General features: G+C 39.0%; 1 protein-coding gene across 19 annotated transcripts in view; it reads left to right on the top strand.

Annotated features, from left to right (window-relative positions):
* The window catches only part of TFDP2 (transcription factor Dp-2), a 202,415-nt gene that overhangs the window by 150,216 nt on the left and 30,446 nt on the right, over nucleotides 1-21,753 (top strand). For 11 of the 19 annotated variants that reach the window (XM_050778114.1, XM_050778125.1, XM_050778116.1 and 8 more), the window contains 4 exons: nucleotides 2,858-2,979; nucleotides 4,406-4,453; nucleotides 19,136-19,180; nucleotides 21,527-21,689. In XM_050778114.1, coding sequence (XP_050634071.1) covers nucleotides 2,858-2,979; nucleotides 4,406-4,453; nucleotides 19,136-19,180; nucleotides 21,527-21,689 — 378 coding nt within the window. Of the gene's footprint in view, nucleotides 1-152; nucleotides 1,008-2,857; nucleotides 2,980-4,405; nucleotides 4,454-19,135; nucleotides 19,181-21,526; nucleotides 21,690-21,753 lie in introns of those variants that run through there. The other 8 variants (XM_050778118.1, XM_050778117.1, XM_050778120.1 and 5 more) reach the window with 3 other exon arrangements.

Raw genomic sequence — 21,753 nt, 5'->3', positions numbered from 1 at the left:
GCTAACAATCTGACAATGAGGGAGGGAAAAAAAGAAAATGTAAACTAGAATTCACTTTCAAAGTCATTTTCATAAAGATAGCCTGTTTTTCTCTATGTCCTCTTTCCCTTCCTCCTTCCTTTCTTTTTTCTTTTCTTTCTTTTTTTTTTTTTTTTTGAGATAGAGTCTCACTCTGTCGCCCAGGATGGAGTGCAGTGGCATGATCCCTGGTTACTGTAACCTCCGCCTCCTGGGTTCAAGTGATTCTCCTGCCTCAGCCTTCCAAGTAGCTGGGATTATAGGTGCCCACCCCCACGCCCAGCTAATTTTTATATTTTTAATAGAGTAGGGATTTCGCCGTGTTGGCCGGGCTGATCATGAACTCCTGACCTCAAATGATCTGCCTGCCTTTGCCTCTCAGAAAGTGCTAGGATTACAGGCATGAGCCACCATGCCCAGCTTTTTTTTTCTACAAAGCCCTGTAAATCAGCAAAACCAAGCATGTAGGCTGCTAATACCATATAGAAAAAGATCTCCTTAGTAATAATACTGCAATAGTAATGCAATGCATTTCAAGGGTAAATTGGAATGCTTAGAATAGCTTTGTAGACACTGCTGTTCAAGGAGTAGAGTCGACCAGAGGGTAATCAAATAACTCACATTTTTCTTCATAAGCTGTCCATACCCAAGGTCAGCATGATAGAGAATGTGATGTAGTGATTGGTGGAAACTATGTTGTATTTTTTTAGTGGATTTTATATAATCCTTTTAGCATATCAATAAATGAAGTTACTTTTTTTCCTTATTATTTTAAAAGTTGAGTATTTTATCCCAGTTAGTAAATATTTATTGTGCCTTTCCTATGAGCATCCCCTACCACTGTGTTAAACCCTGCAAAGGACATAGTTTAGCAGGTTACTCTCCACCCCTAAAGATCCTGCACTGAAATGAAAGTGGGGATGTGGGACCAGACGTATGGAGTGGGAAGTGCAAGCATACTTGGAATGCAAGGCAGAATTCATTGAGAGGTACAGACACATTTTCTGTTTTTATGTTTTCGCACGAGGCAAACTTCTGAGTGCCTTATTTAATACCCTTGGTGTGTTGTACATAATCAGAACTCTCCAGACATCTGTCAGTATTATTAACTTTTGTTTTTATTTTTGTAACTATAGAATGAACTTACTAAAACTATTTCATAAACAATTGTAGGTACTAACATCTTCCTAGCCCCAAACTAACATAGTCAAACATAAACAGAAGCTAGCTAAGATTCTTAAATACTTGGTAAATGAATACATGTTGACTAGACTTCAATAACTAGGTCTGAACTATTTTTATGCTTCAGAGGTTATTGTTTGACTCTTTCCTTCAAATGCAAATGAAGAGCTTGAAATGCTTATTAATCCTTCCCTTTAGTTATGTATGGAGCAAGTTAGCAATGAATTTAATGATTCACCCTGGCTGCAGAAACATGTTTCATTTGGTCAGGGAAATAAAAATTAATTAGCATTTTGTCTTGCATAAGGCAGTAGAATAGAACTATTTCTCTTGTTTGAGGACTTATTCAATTACATGTAGTCCCTGTAGATATTTTTCTCTCTGAGTTGGGACTTAAAACTTACTATCATGAACACTTTCAAAACTTTACAAAAATAGAACTATATACCCAACAGTTGCTTCAATAATTATCCAATAGGGTCCAATCATGTTTCATTAATATCCCCATTCACTGGAGCGTGCCTCTTCCCCTTTTTTTACATGAAAATATTTCTAAAGCTATCACTAGGCTGCTAGGTTTTTTGTATTAATTATTATAAATGTCTTTGGGAAGAACATGTTTTGTTTTTTAACCAGTGAAAATTTTAAGACCTGGAAAGGAATTTGGTAACACATATAAGGTACCTTTCTAAAAAAGTCTTTAGGGGTTCCATTAATCCCCTTTCTGGAGTCTAGCCTTAGGAAATAGAAATTAAGGGCGAGGTCTTTGTACAAAAATGTTTATCACAGCATTCTTTATAACAGTGAACAATTAAAAATCCATATATATCTAATAGAGAATAATAAATCCACATGGTAGAATGTTTTATGGTCTTTAAAATGTCTTCAAAGAATATTTAATAACATGAAATACTCTTTTTTTTTTTGAGATGGAGTTTTGCTTTTTTTGCCCAGGCTGGAGTGCAATGGTGCCATCTCCGCTCACTGCAACTTCCGCCTTCTGGGTTCAAGCGATTCTCCTGCCTCAGCCTCTCGTGTAGCTGGGATTACAGGCGCACACCACCATACCTGGCTAATTTTGTATTTTTAGTAGAGATGGGTTTTTACCATGTTGGCCAGGCTGGTCTTGAACTCCTGACCTCAGGTGATCCTCCCACCTTGGCCTCCCAAAGTGCTGGTTTACAGCGCGAGCCACCGTTCCCTGTCCAATACTTTTTTTAAAAAGGATAAAATTGCATCTATATAATTATCCAAGCTGGATAGTATCTTTGTGTATACTGTATGATGGACTGTGGAAGTCTGATTTGCTCTTACCCTGGTTTCAGTAAATCAAGCTGTACTGCAATTCATTTCCTCAGTTTCAAAGAAAGCTTTTCATTTTTCTGATTTTTGAAGCATTGTCAGTTCTCTACTTAATCCTTCCAAATTGCCATTCATTTGCTGAAACCTGAATTGTGACCTCATGTCAGTATTCAGGATACTTGTGCATTAAGATCCTAGGATATAAGTAAATCAAAGGCGTTGCTTATATTCTTAGATGACTGACATTAAGTACCTTTTATTTCCTCATATGTAGGTTAGCAATCAACATTATTTTCTGCCTGTAGGCTTTTCTTAATAATTAAGAATATCATATTCTTTGTTCCTGACTTTACAGATTATAAGCACACCACAGAGACTAACCAGTTCAGGAAGTGTTCTGATTGGGAGTCCATATACCCCTGCACCAGCAATGGTTACTCAGACACACATAGCAGAAGCTACTGGCTGGGTCCCTGGGTAAGAGTGTTGCAAGTTACTATTTTTAAAACCTTAAAAAAGAAGTTTAGACATTTTTTTCTCACTATCTTGTCTTCCGTTCTTGTTTTATTTTAGTTTAGTTCTTAAAAACAAATGTTTTTCCTTTAAAATCACCTATTTTATTTCACTTTATATCTTAGATATAAATCATCTCTGGAACAACTATTTTTAAACAGAAAAAAACAGTACAATAAATCATAACTGAACGCCGTGACTTTTTAAACTCTGGAATAGGACTACTTTTATTATAACATTTAACTGCTTTGGAAATATAAAAACTCTATTTTTATATATTTTTAACTCACATAAAAAAGGAGTTAAATATTAAGTGTTGGCTATACTCAGAATTTCCCCTATGAATTATTTCCTTAAAAACCAGAAAAGGTTAGGAAAAGAGGCCAAATACATTTTTTTATTAAATTTCCTCTTCTTTTTAAACGCTGAACAATTGAATCAATATCTCTTCTATGTTACTAATTTGTCACTTTTAGTACAAACTTCTATATGTTTCATCTTTGCCTGTAAATACTTACACCTTTCTCTACTCTTTATCATTTTAGTACCTCATACTTCCATAAAAGAAAAATAAATAAGATAAATTGCTGAAAATCTCGTTTTGTTACTTGAGATGTTTTGTTACTTTAGAAGTTATTTACATGGTGGAATACTGCATTGGTGATTCTGTCATATGTGAGTTTGAGCAAGCAGATGGTAAATCTTAGTGCAGTAAGAATCTCCTTGCTTCAAGGATATTAAGTGAATTAATAATCCTGGCAAAGTGCTTTAAGATGTATACATATTAATATACGTAAATACATGCCTACACACACGTACAAATACATTAAAGACAGAAGAGTTTTGTATATGCATACTTTTCCATTATCAAATGAGCTGAAATGACAGAATTACCTGTAATCCTATGGGCGTTACTCAATCCTCATGAACATTCTTGTGTACATCTAAGGTTACCCTAGATTTCTATATAGCCTTGAAAGATTATAACATGAAAGCCAAGCCTGTGCCAGCAGTGTTGGCCCACTTCGGAAATGACCAGGGTCTGGATATTTTCAGCCCCATTTGTGCTTTATATTGGAGGTGGCAGGATTGTCTGGTATAGTCAGTATTTCACAGAGTGAAGAAAATTTTTCTCTGTCTTGTTTGCAGGTCTGCAGTGTTTTCCTCCCTAACTATTCATTGAGCTCTTTTCAACCTATGATTATTATGTTGTGATATCTTGTTCACATGATACAATTAGGATTTATTTTATGTACCTATCTTTTGTATTTGTTAGTTTTAGTCTTCAAATATATTCAATGTATAATTAGACAAGTTATAATAAAGTATTAATGAAATTAAATTGTTTTTAAGTATGTGTTGTTTTTATGCTATCTTTTTTCCTTTTTAGTGATAGAAAACGGGCTAGAAAATTTATAGACTCTGATTTTTCAGAAAGGTGAGTATAAGTCTAACTATTTTGTTTGGAAGATTCTGTTATATAGAGAGGTTGTTGGCGTTGCGACTACTCTGGTTTAATGCGATGTTTCTCTTCGTGTAACTTCAACTTCTTTCAGTTTTTGCCATTATTTCATTCTGCATCAAGTGCCCCAGTTCACTCATAGTATCTGTATGGTTTCAGTAGAAATTACCCTGTGAGCAGATTGACTATTGGTAGTATGTCCTTTAGTATTACCTCCCCTCTTTCCATCTGGGAAATGAAGAGTTTTATCAAAGTGAATGCTCCACATTACCCTAACATGCCCAAACTTTAACAAGTTTTTCTTTTTTCTTTTTTTTTTTTTTTGAGATGGAATCTTTCTTTGTCACCCAGGCTGGAGTGCAGTGGTGCGATCTTGGTTCACTGCAACCTCTGTCTCCCAGGTTCAAGTGATTCTCCTGCCTCAGCCTCCTGAATAGCTGGGATTACAGGCGCACACCACCATGCCTGGCTAATTTTTGTATTTTTAGTAGAGACGGGGTTTCACCATGTTGGCCAAGCTGGTCTCGAACTCCTGACCTTATGATCCACCTGCCTCAGCCTCCCGAAGTGCTAGGATTACAGGCGTGAGCCACCGCACCCTGCTAAGTTTTTCTTAAAACATTTATAAATCATAACAAACTCTCAGTTGTTCTTAAGCAATATGTTGGGCATAAGGAAAGTTCACGTTATCTTAGAATATTAGGACAGTGGCTTCTCCATTCTGACTGCATCAGAATCACTTGTAGTCTGTTAAGTAAAAAATAAATGCCTGCCACGTCAGAAACTCCTACATTTTCTAATTTGCTATCTCTGATTTGCTGTGCCCTGAGAAACTAGATGGCTAAATGTGTTAGAATTCAGTCTAAAATGAAAGTGACTAGGCTCTGAGTGAGAACTGTGGGAATATGTATAAAGGATGTGTGTTTTCTTGCCCTGACACTAGTGCTGTTTCAGTTCCTTGGTGGCTTTTGTTGCTTGCTTCTTGGTCCTAATTGTTTTCAACAGATACAATCACGTCTGAGGAGCTGCCGTACCATAGAAACGAAATGTTCTTTACTCTCTAATGGAAAGTCCTCTTTCCAAGTCAAACTGGTCTTTACTGGTGTTTATCCTTGGAAAGGGCAACAGAACAAGTTCTTGCAGATGTATTTAGCAATGTTTAAGGCCTTAAAATGGAACTATTTGTCAGTTATGATGGGTGACACCTCTGCATTGCAAACAGTACAAAAACCAAGATTCTCTTTATTCTCCTTTGTAAGTGAGAATTCTAAAGATCTATAAGTGAGAATACATAAACGTGTTAGATTAAATGTATTAGTATAGCCATTGGTTCAACTTTGTCTTTCTACATTTGGTTCAGTGGCTTTTTTTCCTAGCATTTTTTTTTTATCATTCTTTAAAAAGTTTTGAATGTAACTTTTCTGCAGTGTATCCCCACCACCCCTCTGTCAAACTGCAAAGATTTGACATGTGTTTTTCTTTATTCCTTGTTCTAAATTAGTAAGATTTAGCACAGTGGTGTTTCAGTTTTTTCTTTATGCTTCTTTTTTTTCTTTTTTTTTTTTTGAGATGGAGTCTTCCTCTCTCTCCCAGGCTGGAGTGCAATGGCTTGATCTCAGCTCACTGCAACCTCTACCTTCTGGGTTCAAGCGATTCTCCTGTCTCAGCCTCCCAAGTAGCTGGGATTACAGACATGCACCACCATGCCCAGCAAGTTTTTGTATTTTTGTAGAAGCAGGCTTTCACCATGTTGACCAGGCTAGTCTCAAACTCTTGACCTCAAGTGATCTGCCTGCCTTGGCCTCCCAAATTGCTGGGATTACAGGCGTGATCCACTGTGCCCAGCCTCTTTTGTTTTTAAGACATGGTGTCACTCTGTTGCCCAGGCTGGAGTGCAGTAGCGCGATCTCGGCTCACTGCAACCTCTGCCTCCCAAGTAACTGGGACTACAGGCGTGTGCCACCACACCCAGCTAATTTTTGTATTTTTAGGAGAGATGGGGTTTCACTATGTTGGCCAGGCTGGTCTTGAACTCCTCACCTCAAGTGATCCACCTGCCTTGGCCTCCCAAAGTGCTGAGATTATAGGCATGAGCCACCACACCTGGCCTTTTTTTTATTTTTTACTTTTTTGCTAATTAAGTCAAGGTTTAATTTTATAAACATGACTGAAATATTTTGTTGATTTAAATATTCTGGTTGACTCTTTTTTTAACAAGAAATGAAACTTTTACTATATATTTTATATAACTCCTTATTTAAATGAAATACGTTTATTGCAATTTATACTTGAAATACAATACTATAAATTTAATTTGTATATTACTTTTGTAAACCATAAAAAATTTATTGGGAAAATGTCAAGAGATGGTTTGTAGATTCTAGTTACGTGCCTGGAAAGAAAGAAAAATATTTTTTTATTCTTTGGGTGTAATTCTTTTGAATACTTAAAAGGAAATAATAAACTGTAACATGCTTTTCAAACCACAGTATATTAGTGGGGTTTGTTTGTTTGTTTGTTTGTTTGTTTTTCGAGATAGAGTCTCGCCCTGTTGTCCAAAATGGAGTGCAGTGGCGCGATCTCTGCTCACTGCAGCCTCCGCCTCCTGGGTTCAAGCAGTTCTTTTGCCTCAGCCTCCTGAGTAGCTGGGATTACAAGCACCCACCACCATGCCCAGCTAATTTTTATATTTTTAGTAGAGACAAGTTTCACCATATTGGCCAGCTAGTCTCGAACGCCTGACCTACCTCAGCCTCTCAAAGTACTGAGATTACAGGGGTGAGCCACCGTGCCCAGTCTGTGGTTTTATTTTCTTATTTAGGTTTTAGTTTCTTAATTTAGTTCCTTTGATAAAGAATGCTTCCTCCTGGTTTCTTTGTTTGGTTTATGAATTAATAGAGTGTTTACATCCTGTGGCCAAATATTGATGTTATTTGGAAAGAGAGGGTCTTGGTGTTTGAAAGATCTCAGGCTCTTAAAAAAATGTGTAAACCCTATATATTTAAGATTTAAATAGAGAGCTTCCAATTTAAGATGATGGACTGGGCTGGGCACGGTGGCTCATGCACGTAATCTTGATACTTTGGGAGGCCGAGGTGGGCAAATTACAAGGTCAGGAGATCGAGACCATCCTGGGTAACACAGTGAAACCTCATCTCTACTAAAAATACAAAAACTAGCCAGGCATAGTGGCACATGCCTGTAATCCCAGCTAGTTGAGAGGCTGAAGCAAGAGAATCACTTGAGCCTGGGAAGCGGAAGTTGCAGTGAGCCGAGATCATGCCACTGCACTCCAGCTTGGGTAATAGAGCGAGACTCCATCGCAAAAAAAAAAAAAAGATGGACTGATTACTCATGTTTACTCCCTACCTTCCTCATGCCCACTGCTAAGATATTATTGAAATTTTAGTATAAAAAATAATTAAAGGGACCTGGGCACAGTGGTTCACGCCTGTAATCCCAGCACTTTGGGAGGCCAAGGTGGCCATATCACTTGAGGTCAGGAGTTCAAGACCAGCCTAGCCAACCTCATGAAACCCCATCTCTACTGAAAATACAAAAATTAGTCAGGCATGGTGGCACATGCCTTTAATCCCAGCTACTTAGGAGGCTGAGGTGCAAGAATCGCTTGAACCCAGGAGGCAGAGGTTGCAGTTAGCTGAGTTCGTGCCACTGCACTCCAGCCCCGGCAACCGAGTGAGACTCTGTCTCAAAAAAAAAATAATAATAATCATAATAATTAAAGTAAATCTGCAAAGGTGCTGTAAAAAATGATAGGGGTACAGATTTCCCAACTGGAAAATGAAGGCTAGTGTTATGATGAAAAGTGAAAGTAGAGAAATCTACATCGCACAATATGCGTGGAAGAAGTCAGCATCAGAAATGGTAGCCATTGTACCCTACATTGTCAGAGAGGCTCCAGGCTTAAAGTTGACTTCTGTAGAAAGCAAGAATGAATTGTTGGAGGAAGTAAGGAGAGTGATTAAATAAAGACTTTGAGCAGCTGGGCCGGCTGAACCATCCCAACCCTTCAAATCCCCTTGTACCTCTTATCCCACCTCTATACACAGAGCAGTTGCACCAAACACATTTCTCCCCCAGGGCTGAAACTTGGAGAATTGATCCCAGGGAAACAACTGCCTGCCTCAGTTGGGTTTAAGAATTTTAGTATGCCGCCAGGCGCGGTGGCTCACGCCTGTAATCCCAGCACTTTGGGAGGCCAAGGCGGGCAGATCACGAAGTCAGGAGATGGAGCCCATCCTGGCTAACACAGGGAAACCCCATCTCTACTAAAAATACAAAAGATTAGCCAGGCGTGGTGGCGGGCGCCTGTAGTCCCAGCTACCTGGGAGGCTGAGGCAGGAGAATCGCTTGAACACAGGAGGCCGGAGGTTGCAGTGAGACAAGACTGCGCCACTGCACTCCAGCCTGGGCGATGGAGCAAGACTCTGTCTCAAAAAAAAAAAAAAAAAAAAAATTTTAGTATGCCCCAGAACAGGTTTTCCTCATACTGGCATTTGTATTTGTGGGGAAGAGAGAGAGAACAGACTGGCTGCCTGCTTGCCTGCTTAGCAGCAAACACAACCTGAAGTTAAGCTTGTTGCCAGCATGGCCCACTCACATCCACAGAAGTTGTAGTTAGCCCTGCACAAGTGAGGAGAACCTTCTTAGGAAAACAAGCCTGCATACAAGAAGCTCATGTAAACTCTATATGTTGAAAACTTGAATTCAACATTTGTGAATATGAAAGAACAGGACATTTTGGGAAAACTATCATGAAAGAAAAGGAACAAGATGAATAAACAAAAGTTATGACCCAAGAGGATGTAGAACAGTAAGATAAAAAAGAACAATAAAATAAAGTTGTAATTATCACCCTTTGAGAGGTCTGAAGGTTCCTAAGAAGCAAATACCCATGAAAGAAAAAGAAGATCCTATGGAAAAGAAGCAAGGAAGAAAAACATTCTGTGAAGTTTAAAACATGATTGCCGGCTGGGCATGGTGGCTCACGCCTGTAATCCCAGCACTTTGGGAGACTGAGGCAGGCGGATCATCTGAGGTCAGGAGTTCAAGACCATCCTGGCCTACCTGGTGAAACCCTGTCTCTACTAAGAATACAAAATTTATCTGGGCGTGGTGGCGTGCGCCTGTAACTACTCAGGAGGCTGAGGCAGGAGAATTGCTTGAACCCAGGAGGCGGAGATTGCAGTGAGCCGAGATTGCACCATTGCACTCCAGCCTGGTGACAGAGTGAGACTCCGTCTCAAAAAAAAAAAAAAGATTGCTAAAAACAGTTCTTCCAGATATTAAAACATGAAAACAGAATTTTTGTTTTAATGAAATAACTTGGCAGCAGTCTAGTGCTGCAAAGAATAGCTGGGATCATCTTATTTGAAGGTATCAGAAATCTACTGAGGCAGTGAGAACTAGAGGGGCTAAAACTAGAGCAGGAAGAACCTCAGAAAGATGAGAGACTTCCACAGTAGCTTTTAGATATGGGGTTGTTTGCCGTTTGTGGGCAGGAGCCTGAGAATCTAGGGTTTTGTACAAAATAAAGGAGAAAAATTTTATGATCAGTTGATACAGAAAACACTTGACTTGATTAAACTTTATTCATTATGGTAAGTGTCAAACTAGTAATAGAAGGGAACTTAGTGTGTTAAAGACAATTGGCAAAAACTAACAGCAGGCCAGGCACGGTGGCTCACGCCTAGCATCCCAGCACTTTGGGAGGCCAACACAGGCAATTCTCTTGCTCTCAATAATTCAAGACCAGCCTGAGCAACATGGGAAAACCCCATCTCTAGAAAAAATACAAATACCGCCCCCAGCCGAGAAGAATGTCTTAAAAAAAAAAAAAAAACACAGGCCAGGTGCAGTGGCTCATGCCTGTAATCCCGACACTTTGGGAGGCTGAGGTGGGTGGATCACCTGAACTCAGGAGTTCAACACCAGCCTGGGCAACACGGTGGAACCCCATCTCTACTAAAAATACAAAAAATTAGCCGGATGTGGCAGGACGCGCCTGTAGTCCCAGCTCTCGGGAGACTGAGGCAGGAGAATCGCCGGAACCTGGAGGCAAAGGCTGCAGTGAGCCGAGATCGCACCACTGTACTCCAGCCTGGGTGACAGAGCGAGACTCTGGCTAAACACACACACGCGCGCTCTCTGGCTAAACACACACACACACCTGACAGCAAACATTACATTTAGTAGTGAATAAAAAGTTTTCAATTTGGCATAAGAAACAAGGAGGATCCCTAGTTAATCACCACTTCTATTCAGTATTGTAGTGGAAATTCTTGCTAGTGCCGTAAGCCAAGAAACAAAATGGAAAGCCTTAACAAAAGAATTGTAAATGAAGAAATAAAATGGCACCATTTGCAGGTGATGTGATTGTATCCCAAGAAAACCCAAAAGAATCTACAGACAAATTATGAGAAAAATGAATTTAGCAAGGTTGCTGGATATAAGGGCATATAAAAATGAACAGAATTTTTTTATTCTAGCAAAAAATACAAGCCAGTAAACATTGAAAAGTGTTTATCAGCATTAATCATTAGAAGAATGCAAATGAAAACCACAATGCAATACCACTTTATATCCATCAGAATGGCTACAATGAAAAGGATAGACAGTGCTAAGTTTGGCAAGGATATGAAGCATCTAGAATGCTTATACACTGCTGATGGCAGGTTAAATTGATACAGTCATTTTGGGAGTTAGCAGTATCTGCTGAAGTTGAATATAAACATACCCTGTAACTCATCAATTCGGTTCTTTGCATGTACTCAACAGAAATTTGTGCACACATTCACCAAAAACGTGTACAAGAGAGTTTATAGAAGCACTATTAGCCTCCAACTAGAAACAAACCAAATGCCTATCTGCAGAATGGATGAATGGATTGCAATGTATTCATACAATGAAATGAATGAAATACAGTCACATGAAAAGTGTGATGAATCTCTTAAATAGTGTCAGATACAAAAGGATACATACTATATGATTTTAATTTAAAGTTCAAAATAGGTAAAACTATAATAGAAGTCATGGTAACAGATATTCTTGAGGTGTTGGGTTTGGGTGGAACTATAACTAGAAAGAGACACTTAACACAGATGGTTTGTGTACTTTTCTTTATGTGTTATATATGTCAATGAAAAATTACATTTAAAAACTCAGGGAGAAGTTAAACACTATAGCCAGGTAAGTCTCAACATCTAGACTGTAAGCCACTAAATGATGGGACAGGACTACATAAGAAGAAAAGGAAAGTTTTCTTCCTTATGTTGTGGGCTCCTGCAGTGTTTTCCTACCCATCTTTTATAGACTAAGCTCAATCACAATAATCAGTTTTACAGCAGTGATTTCAACCCTGTCAAACCCAGGACCCCCCTTTTTTTTCTTTGAGACAGAGTCTTGCTGTGTTGCCCAAGCTGGAATGCAGTGGTGCCATCTTGGCTCACTGCAACCTCTGCCGCCTGGGCTCAAGCGATTCTTGTGCCTCAGCCTGCGTAGTAGCTGGGATTACAAGCACATGCCACCACACCTGGCTAAGTTTTGTGTGTGTGTGTGTATATAGATATATATTTTTTATATATATATTTATATTTATATGCGTGTATATATATATTTTTTGTGAGATGGAGTTTCCCTCTGGTTGCCCAAGCTGGAGTGCAATGGTGCAATCTCTGCTCACTGCAACCTCTGCCTCCCGCGTTCAAGCAATTCTCCTGCCTCAGCCTCCCAAGTAGCTGGGATTACAGGTGTATACCACCACACCCGGCTAATTTTTTGTATTTTTAGTAGAGACGGGGTTTCACCAGGTTAGCCAGGCTGGTCTCAAACTCCTGACCTCAGGTGATCCGCCCACCTCAGCCTCCCAAAGTGCTGGGCTTACAGGAGTGAGTCACTGCACCCGGCTTTTGTATTTTTAGTAGAGTCAGGGTTTCACCACGTTGCCCAAGCTGGTTTTGAACTCCTGACTTCTACTTACCTCAGCCTCCCAAAGTGCTGGTGTTACAGGTGTGAGCCACCATGCCCAGCCCAGGATCCCTTTCTATATAAAATACTTTATAATGTTTCTTTTATTACCTAAATGAAATTATAGGTAAAAATATAACTTACCTATATGCTTAAATTTTTTTTTAAGTCTAAAGTCTTAAGTATATAGAAAGGAAAAACAAAAGGAGAGTAGTCCTAAGCAGAAATACATAGATGTGGTTGGTATACTGTTAGTGGTCCAGAACTCTTTGTTCCTAGTCCACGTTACAGAAATTGAAGTCCAGACACCTTTATAGCAATTTGATGTTGATTTAAGCACGATGGATAGAAATTTTGATGAAATTTTTGTTAAAATTTAAATTTTATCTATTTAAAATTTCTGAGTTTTAAAATTTAGCTAGAATTTTAGCTCTGTCGGCCAGGCATGGTGGCTTACACCTGTAACCCCAGTACTTTGGGAGGCCGAGGTGGGCGGATCACCAGAGATCAGAAGTTCAAGACCAGTCTGGCCAACATGGTGAAACCCCATCTCTACAAAAATTAGCCTGGCATGATGGTGTTGGCAGGTGCTTGTAATTCTAGTTACTCGGGAGACTGAGCCAGGAGAATTGCTTGAACCTGGGAGGCAGACGTTGCAGTGAGCGGAGATTGCGCCATTGCACTCCAGCCTGGGCGACAGAGCCAGTCTCTGTCTCAAAAAAAAAGGAAAGAAAGAAAGAAAAGAATGTTAGCACTGTCAAACTAACATGGTAAGCTCTCTGTGGTACAAACAGTTCACTAGTGATGCACAGGAGGACCATATTACAGCATGTGACTATTTTTCCACAGCTTTGTTGATATATAATTCGTATACTATACAATTCATTCATTCAAAATGTACAACTCATTGGCTAGGCATATTAACAGAATTGTGCAACCATCACAACAATCAATTTTTAGAATATTTTCATCACCCCTGAGAAAAAAACCTGGCACCCTTTAGCTATAACCTCTCAAACCCCTCATCCCTCCCACTCTTAGACAACCACTACTCTACTTTCTGTCTGTAGATTTGCCTATTCTGAATATTTCATATAAATGGAAACATACAATATGTGGTCCTTTATGACTGGCTTCTTTCAGTAAGCATGTTTTTAAGGTTTATCCGTGTTGTGACATAGACATTCCTTTTTATTCCTAAATAATATTCTATTGTATGAATGTGCCACATTTTACTTATTTGTGCACTAATTGATGGACAATTGGGTTGTTTTCACTTTTTGCCTATTATGAATGATGCTGCTGTGAACATTTGTTAGGGTTTTGTATGGATGTAAGTTTTCATTTCCCTTGGGTGTATACCTAGGAGTGGAATTGCTGGGTCATACAGTTACTCTTTGTTTATCCCTTTTGAGTATGGCTAGACTGTTTTCCAAAGTGGCTGTACCGTTTTACATTCCCATAAGCCATGTATGAGTATTCCAGTTTCTCCACGTTTTTGCTAACACTTCTTGTGAAATGGTACCTCATTAATAAAAATTAACTCAAAGCATTTTGATTTGCATTCTTTGTATATCCTAGATAGAAATCCCTTATTAAATACATGATTTGCAGAGTTTTTCTCCTATCTGTGAATTGACCTTTCACATTCTTAATGGTGACTTTTGAGGCACAAATGTTTTTGATTTTGATGTTTAATTTATTTATTTTTTTCTTGTGTTACTTATGCTTTTGGTGTCATATATCTAAAACATCTTTGTCTAATCCAAGGTCACAAAGACTTAACATGTATGTTTTCTTCTAAGTGTTTGATAGGTTTAGCTCCTACATTTAGGTTTTTGCTTTAATTTTTATTAAGGTTAATTTATCAAATGTAACCCAGAAGCATACAGAAAATCTATGAAGAAAAAATAGGTGTTTTTTTTTCTTTTTTCTTTTTTTTTTTTTTTTTTTTTTTTTTGAGACGGAGTCTCGCTCTGTCGCCCAGGCTGGAGTGCAGTGGCCAGATCTCAGCTCACTGCAAGCTCCGCCTCCCGGGTTCGCGCCATTCTCCTGCCTCAGCCTCCCGAGTAGCTAGGACTATAGGCGCTGCCACCTCGCCTGGCTAGTTTTTTGTATTTTTTAGTAGAGACGGGGTTTCACCGTGTTAGCCAGGATGGTCTCAATCTCCTGACCTCGTGATCCGCCCGTCTCGGCCTCCCAAAGTGCTGGGATTCCAGGCTTGAGCCACCGCACCCGGCCTTTTTTTTTTTTGAGATAGCATCTTGCTCTGTCACCCAAGCTGAAGTGCAGTGGCTCAACTATGGCTCACTACAGCCTCAACCACCTAGGCACAAGCAATCCTTCTGCCTCAGCCTCCTGAGTGCTGGCATACATACACCACCACACCTGGCTAATTTTTACATTTTTGGTAGAGATGAGGTCTCACTGTTGCCCAGGCTGGTCTTGAACTGCTGGGCTCAGGAGATCTGCCTGCCTCGGCTTCCCAAAGTGCTTAGATCATAGGCTGTGCTTGGCCAGAATAGGGATTTTTGACATTTATTTTTATAACATTTTTACACTTATTTTAATTTTTCAAACAAGCCTGGGTTTATTATTTAAAATTATTAGCTAAATTAGAAAAGTAAACTTTTATTTTAATCCTCATTTTCTAATGGTGATATAAGCATCCTGAACTATTTTTTTCAAGAAAAAGCATACCTTTTCTGAAGGTGGCAGCAGTAGTAGTTAACCAGATGTGACAATGGAAGTAATTTAAAGAATGAAGAACAGGCTACTCTGGGCACATTACCTATGGGGTAGTCCTGCTCCACAAGGAGCAATGTAAAAAAAAAAAAGAACAGTAAAATGAATACAATAGAGTTTGTATTAGTTTTGCTCAGAAACATGACCCCCTCTCATATTGAATTTGGTTTTGTAGCCATAATTGATGATGAAACACGTAACATAATGCATAAACTACAGCATCTTATTTGCAGAAATATACAGCTAATGAAGCCATGAAATCAAAACTTAAGCATAAAAGAGAGCAAAACAAGTCAGTTCAAGAGCAAAAGAACTATGGAGAAATAATAAATTGTTGGGCAACTGTCACCACTATCCATCTCCAGAACTTTTTCATCATACTGTATTGAAACTCTGTCCCCATGAAGCAACAACACTACATTTCCCACTCTCCCACAGTCCCTCTGTTCTACTTTCTGACTATGATTTTGACTATAATTTGATTTCATATAAGTGAAATCATACAATATCTTTTTTTTTTTTTTTTTGAGATGGAGTCTCGCTCTGTCACCAGGCGCGTACAGTGGTGTGATCTTGGCTCACTACAACCTCCGCCTCCCAGGTTCAAGTGATTCTCCTGCCTCAGCCTCCCAAGTAGCTGAGACTACAGGCACGCGCCACGACGCCAGCTAATTTTTGTATTTTTAGTAAGCGGGGTTTCACCACATTGGCCAGGATGGTCTTGATCTCTTGACCTTGTGATCTGCCTGCCTCAGCCTCCCAAAGTGCTGAGATTACAGATGTGAGCCACCATGCCCAGGCAATATTTATCTTCTTATGTCTGGCTTATGTCACTTACGTCTTCACGGTTCATCTGTAGTGTAGCATATATTAGAATTGTATTCCTTTTTAAGGCTGAATGTATTTCATTATATGTAAATACCACATTTTATCTCTTTATCCATTGGTGGGCAGTTGGGTTGCTTCCACATTTTAACTCTTGTGAATAATGGTGCTATGAACATGGGTGTACAAATATCTGTTGAGTTCCTGCTTTCAGATTCATCTGAGTATATACCCAGAAGTAGAATTACTGGATCATATGGTAATTCTATGTTTACTTTTTTGAGAAATTGCCGTATTGTTTTCCACAGTGGCTGTATCATTTTGTATTTCCACCAGCAGTGTATAATGGATGCAGTTTCTCTACATCCTCTCCAACACTTTCTCATTTTCAGTTTTTGTTTCTTTAATAGCCATTCTAATGGGTATGAAGTAGCATCTCATTATGGTTTTGATTTACATTTCTCTAATGATGAGTGATGTTGAGCATCTTTTCATGCACTTTTTGGCCATTTGTATATCTTCTTTGAATAAATGACTATTAAGTCTTTTGGCGATTTTTTATTTTTTTCTTCTTGAGACAGAGTCTTACTCCTAGGCTGCAGTGCAGTGGCATGGACTGTAACCTCCGCCTCCCAGGTTCAAGTGATTCTCATGCCGCAGCCTCCCGTGTAGCTGGGATTACAGATGTGTACCACCACGCCCAGCTTGTGTGTGTGTGTGTGTGTGTGTGTGTGTGTGTGTGGAGATGGGGTTTCACCATGTTGGCCAGGCTGGTCTCAAACTCCTGACATCAAGTGATCCCCTTGCCTTGGCCTCCCAAAGTGCTGGGATTACAGGCATGAGCCACGGCACCTGGCCCTTTGCCCATTTTTGAATTGAGTTGTTTGGTTTCTTGTTGTTGTAGTTCTTTATATAGCCTTTTGCCTTTTAGTGTTCTTTAACTAGAGACATTTTTTGCTTAACTTTCAAAGTGGCTTACTGGATTGGTTGTAGGACCAAATCTCTCATTTGTGTATGGCAGGTGTTGACTCTTCTAACCTCCTTTGTTGAATTTTAGTGTTGATGTTAAGGCATGATATTCTATTAACCTTCCAAATAATGAGCTTAATTTATTGATTCAGCCATTGTTGAATGGTGCCCTCTGGTTTTATATTGCTTATGAAAATTCTGGCAGCTCGTGAAGGGGATAAAATCACTTGTAGTGTACCTAATGTACCATATGTTATATGCATTTCATCCTCACAACTTATGAGATGGGTATTCTGCATTTTTCAGATGAAGGACTGTGGATCAGAGTTAAATGGAGTAAACTGCTCAAAATATGTATCTGATAGTTTACTAATGTGATATTTAACCAAGTTTTCTTCAAGTTTATTATTAATTTATGCACTGAACTGATTTTATAAAACTCTCACATGTAGGCTTGTATCTACTTTTTAAGAGTATAGCCGCCGGGCGCGGTGGCTCACGCCTGTAATCCCAGCACTTTGGGAGGCCGAGGCGGGCGGATCACAAGGTCAGGAGATCGAGACCACGGTGAAACCCCGTCTCTACTAAAAATACAAAAATTAGCCGGGCGCAGTTGTGGGCGCCTGTAGTCCCAGCTACTCGGGAGGCTGAGGCAGGAGAATGGCGTGAACCCGGGAGGCGGAGCTTGCAGTGAGCCGAGATCGCGCCACTGCACTCCAGCCTGGGCGACAGAGCGAGACTCCGTCTCAAAAAAAAAAAAAAAAAAAAAAAAAGAGTATAGCCATCACCATTTCATAATAGTTTTTAAAATTGTAGTTGTTCCTACTTAAGGACTATGTTTAATTTCTTCCTTTAAATATTATCCAGGTATGACTACAAATATTATCCAGGTTATGACTATAGAGAGCCAATTAGCCAAGTGATTGCGTGAAATCACCTTATCTTATTGCTGCCTTTAACATAGCTATATAATCCCATACACAACATTATTGCTGCCCAATAGAAATTTTAAAAGAAAATAAATATTTGAAGTTAATTTTAATATTTTTAATTTAATCCAGTATATCCAAAATATTGTATTTCAGTGTGTAATTAAATATAAAAATCACTAGTGAGGTATTTTACATTCATTCCTTATATTAAGTATTTAAAATCCAGTGTGTTAAACTTACGACACATCTCAATTCACCCTTCCCACATTTCAAGTACTCAGTAGCCACATGTGAGTTGTGCCTAGGGGTATTAGACAGTGCTGATTAGGAGGTTTAAAATGCAACTCATAAATTTAATTCATCTCTTTGATCTCAGTAAATGACCCTTCTTTCTAGAGGTCATTGTACTATTCCTCTCTTCCTTACCCTCGACTTCAGACAATTTTATTGACTTTTGTCTTTTAAATTTTGTAAATCCATCTTTTTGTCTCCTGCCCTACCACTACCTCAGTTTGGAGATTCATATTCTCTTACCTGGACTATTGCAGTACCCTCTCAATTGGTCTTGCTATCTCTGCTTGTGCCTCATAAATTTCACTTCTGCTGTTATTAATTCTGATCCCCAAATCTTCTGCTTTGCAGTGAGAATGTCTGCCTAACTGAAAATCTCACCATTCTACTCCCCTACTTAATACTTTTCAGTATATTTTAGTGATTTCACATTATTTCAAATAAGTAGTCTGTGAGGTAAGATACCTATACCATCCTACACTATCACAAGGGATGCATACACAATTCTTTGGGAATGTAGGAAAAAGAAAGTAGATACCCTTTTCTCATATTCCTTTTAAAACTGCATATTTAGTATCTGTTTCTATGTACGTAACATAGAACATGTAAATTATTTATCAATAAATATATTCGCAGTCCCACATCACTCAGTGAGGGGATATGTTCTGAGAAATGCTTCATTAGGCGATTTCATTGCTGTGTGAACATCATCAACTGTACCTACCCAAACCCAGGGTGGTATAGCCTATTGCCCCTGGGCTGCAAATCTGCCCGGCATGTTACTGGTTTGAATACTATAGGTAATTGTAATACAGTGATAAGTATTTGTGTATTTAAACATACCTAAACATAGAAAAGGTAGAGTAAAAATACCTTGTAAAAGATTTTTTTTAATGATACACCTTTATAGGGCACTTTTCATGAATGGAGCTTGCAGGACTGGAAGTTGCTCTGGGTGAGTCAGTGAGTGGTGAGTGAATGTGAAGGCCTAGGACTTTACTGCACACTACTTTAGACTTTATAATCACTGTATACTTACGCTACACTAATTTATTTTAAAAAGATTTTTTCTTCTTCAATAATAAGTTGACTTTAGCTTACTATAACTTTTTTACTTCACAAACTTTTTAATATTCTCAAACTGTTTTAATCTTGTAATAATACTTGACTTAAAATGCAGACAATATTGGCTGGGAGCAGTGGCTCACACTTGTAATCCCAGCACTTTGGGAGGCCAAGGCGGATGGATCACTTGAGGTCAGGAGTTTGAAACCAGCCTGACCAACATGGTGAAACCCCATCTCTACTAAAACTACAAAAATTAGCCAGTCATGGGGATAGGCGCTTGTAATGCCAGCTACTCGGGAGGCTGAGGCAGGAGAATCGCTTGAAGCCAGGATTCTCAGTGAGCTGAGGTCGCACCACTGCACTCCAGCCTAGGGGATAGAGTGAGACTCTTTTAAAAAAAAAAAAACAAAAAACATATTAATGGGTCCAAAAATACACTTAGATAGAATGAATAATATCTAGTATTTGGTAGTACAATAGGATGCTGTAGTTAACAACAATTGATTGTATATTTTAAGTAACTAGAGGAAAGGAATTGGAATGTTCCTAATACAAAGAAACAAAAAAGGCTTGAGATGATGGATACCCCGATTACCCTGATTAATCATTACACATTGTACAGCTGTACAAAAATATTTTCTTTATATCCTTAATTTTTTTTTTTTTTTTTAACTTTTGAAACTTTTTTGTTGAACACTGAGATGTGGCTGGGCAGGGTGGCTCACACTTATAACCCAACACTTTGGGAGGCTGAGATGGGAGGGATCACTTGAGGTCAGGAGTTCAAGAGCAGCCTGGGCAACATAACGAGACCCTGTCTCTACAAAAAAGAAAAGAAATTAGCCAGGCATGGTGACATGCACCTGTAATTCTAACTACTTGGAAGGTTGAGGTGGAAGGATCACTTGAGCACAGGAGGTTTAGGCTGCAGTGAGCCATGATGGCACCACTGCACTCTAGCCCAGGCAACAGAGTGAGACCCTGAATCCAAAGAAACCCCCCAAAACAGAAAACTGAGACAGGGGCCAGGCGCAGTGGCTCACGCCTGTAATCCCAGCACTTTGGGGGGCCAAGGCGGGTGGATCACCTGAGGTCAGGAGTTCTAGAACAGCTTGGCCAACATGATGAAACCCTGTCTCTACTAAAAATACAAAAATGAGCCAGGTGTGGTGGCGCACACCTGTAATCCCAGCTACTGGGGAGGCTGAGGCAGGAGAATCGCTTAAACCTGGGATGCAGAGGTTGCAGTGAGCAGAGATCACGCCACTGTACTCCAGCCTAGGGGATAGGGCGAGACTCTCTCTCCAAAAAAGAAAAGAAAACTGAGACACACTATCCTAGGCCTACAGGGAGGTCAAGATCATCAATATCACTGTCCCCTACCTCCACATCTTGTCCCACTGGAAGGTCTTTAGGGTCAGTAACACACATGGAGCTGTCATCTCCTGTGACAACAATGCATTCTTCTGGATACCTCCTGAAGGATTGCCCGAGGCTTTTTACAGTTAACTTTTAATTTATAATTTGAAGAAGTACGCTCTAAAATGATGAAAAGTATAGTTTAGTAAATACAGAAACCAGTAACATAGTCATTTATTATCATTATCAAGTATTATGTACTGTCCATAATTGCATGTGCTAGACTTTTATAGGACTGGCAGAGCAGTAGGTTTGTTTGCCAGCATCACCACAAACATGTGAGTATTGCATTATGCTATGGCATTATGATAGTTACTACCTCACTAGGCAACGAGAATTTTTCAATTCCATTGTAATCTTATTGGACTACTGTTGTATATGCGGCCCGTCATTGACTGAAATGTCCTTCTGTGGCAAATGACTGTAGTTTTAATTTCAGTAAAAAACCTATAAGCTACATAGAATACGAAAAGATAAGTATGTTAGCTATACAAGGGCAAAGTTTTTGTGTTTTTTCACTGACTTATTCTCAGTGTCAATAACAGTATCTGGCATAGAATAGTAACTGGTCAATAAATATTTGTTGAATAAATAAATAAATGATGTGCATAGAAAAACACTCTAACTTCATACTTTATTAGGCCTTTAAGGCAAAAAGTAAGTTTAAATAAACATTTTCTCATCTCTATTCAATTTAAATTTTTGACACCCGAAGTAAAAGTTAAATTACTGTCTTCTTGAATTATCTTACAGAGATTTGTAAAGGAAGTCTCTAATATGTATAATGGAGTAAAAAAACTTTTTTCCCTTCTAGTAAACGAAGCAAAAAAGGAGATAAAAATGGGAAAGGCTTGAGACACTTTTCAATGAAGGTGTGTGAGAAAGTTCAACGAAAAGGTACAACATCATACAATGAAGTCGCTGATGAGCTGGTGTCAGAGTTCACCAATTCAAATAACCATTTGGCTGCTGATTCGGTAGGTAGATCATGAACCTGACATTGATTTTGATGGATGATGGTATCTCTTTGTGTTATCTTTG

The sequence above is a fragment of the Macaca thibetana genome, chromosome 2 (genome assembly GCF_024542745.1).
Source record: "Macaca thibetana thibetana isolate TM-01 chromosome 2, ASM2454274v1, whole genome shotgun sequence".
Classification (NCBI taxonomy): Eukaryota; Metazoa; Chordata; class Mammalia; order Primates; family Cercopithecidae; genus Macaca; species Macaca thibetana.
The sequence above is the reverse complement of the archived record's forward strand: the minus strand, read 5'-3'. Positions and strand labels throughout refer to the sequence as shown.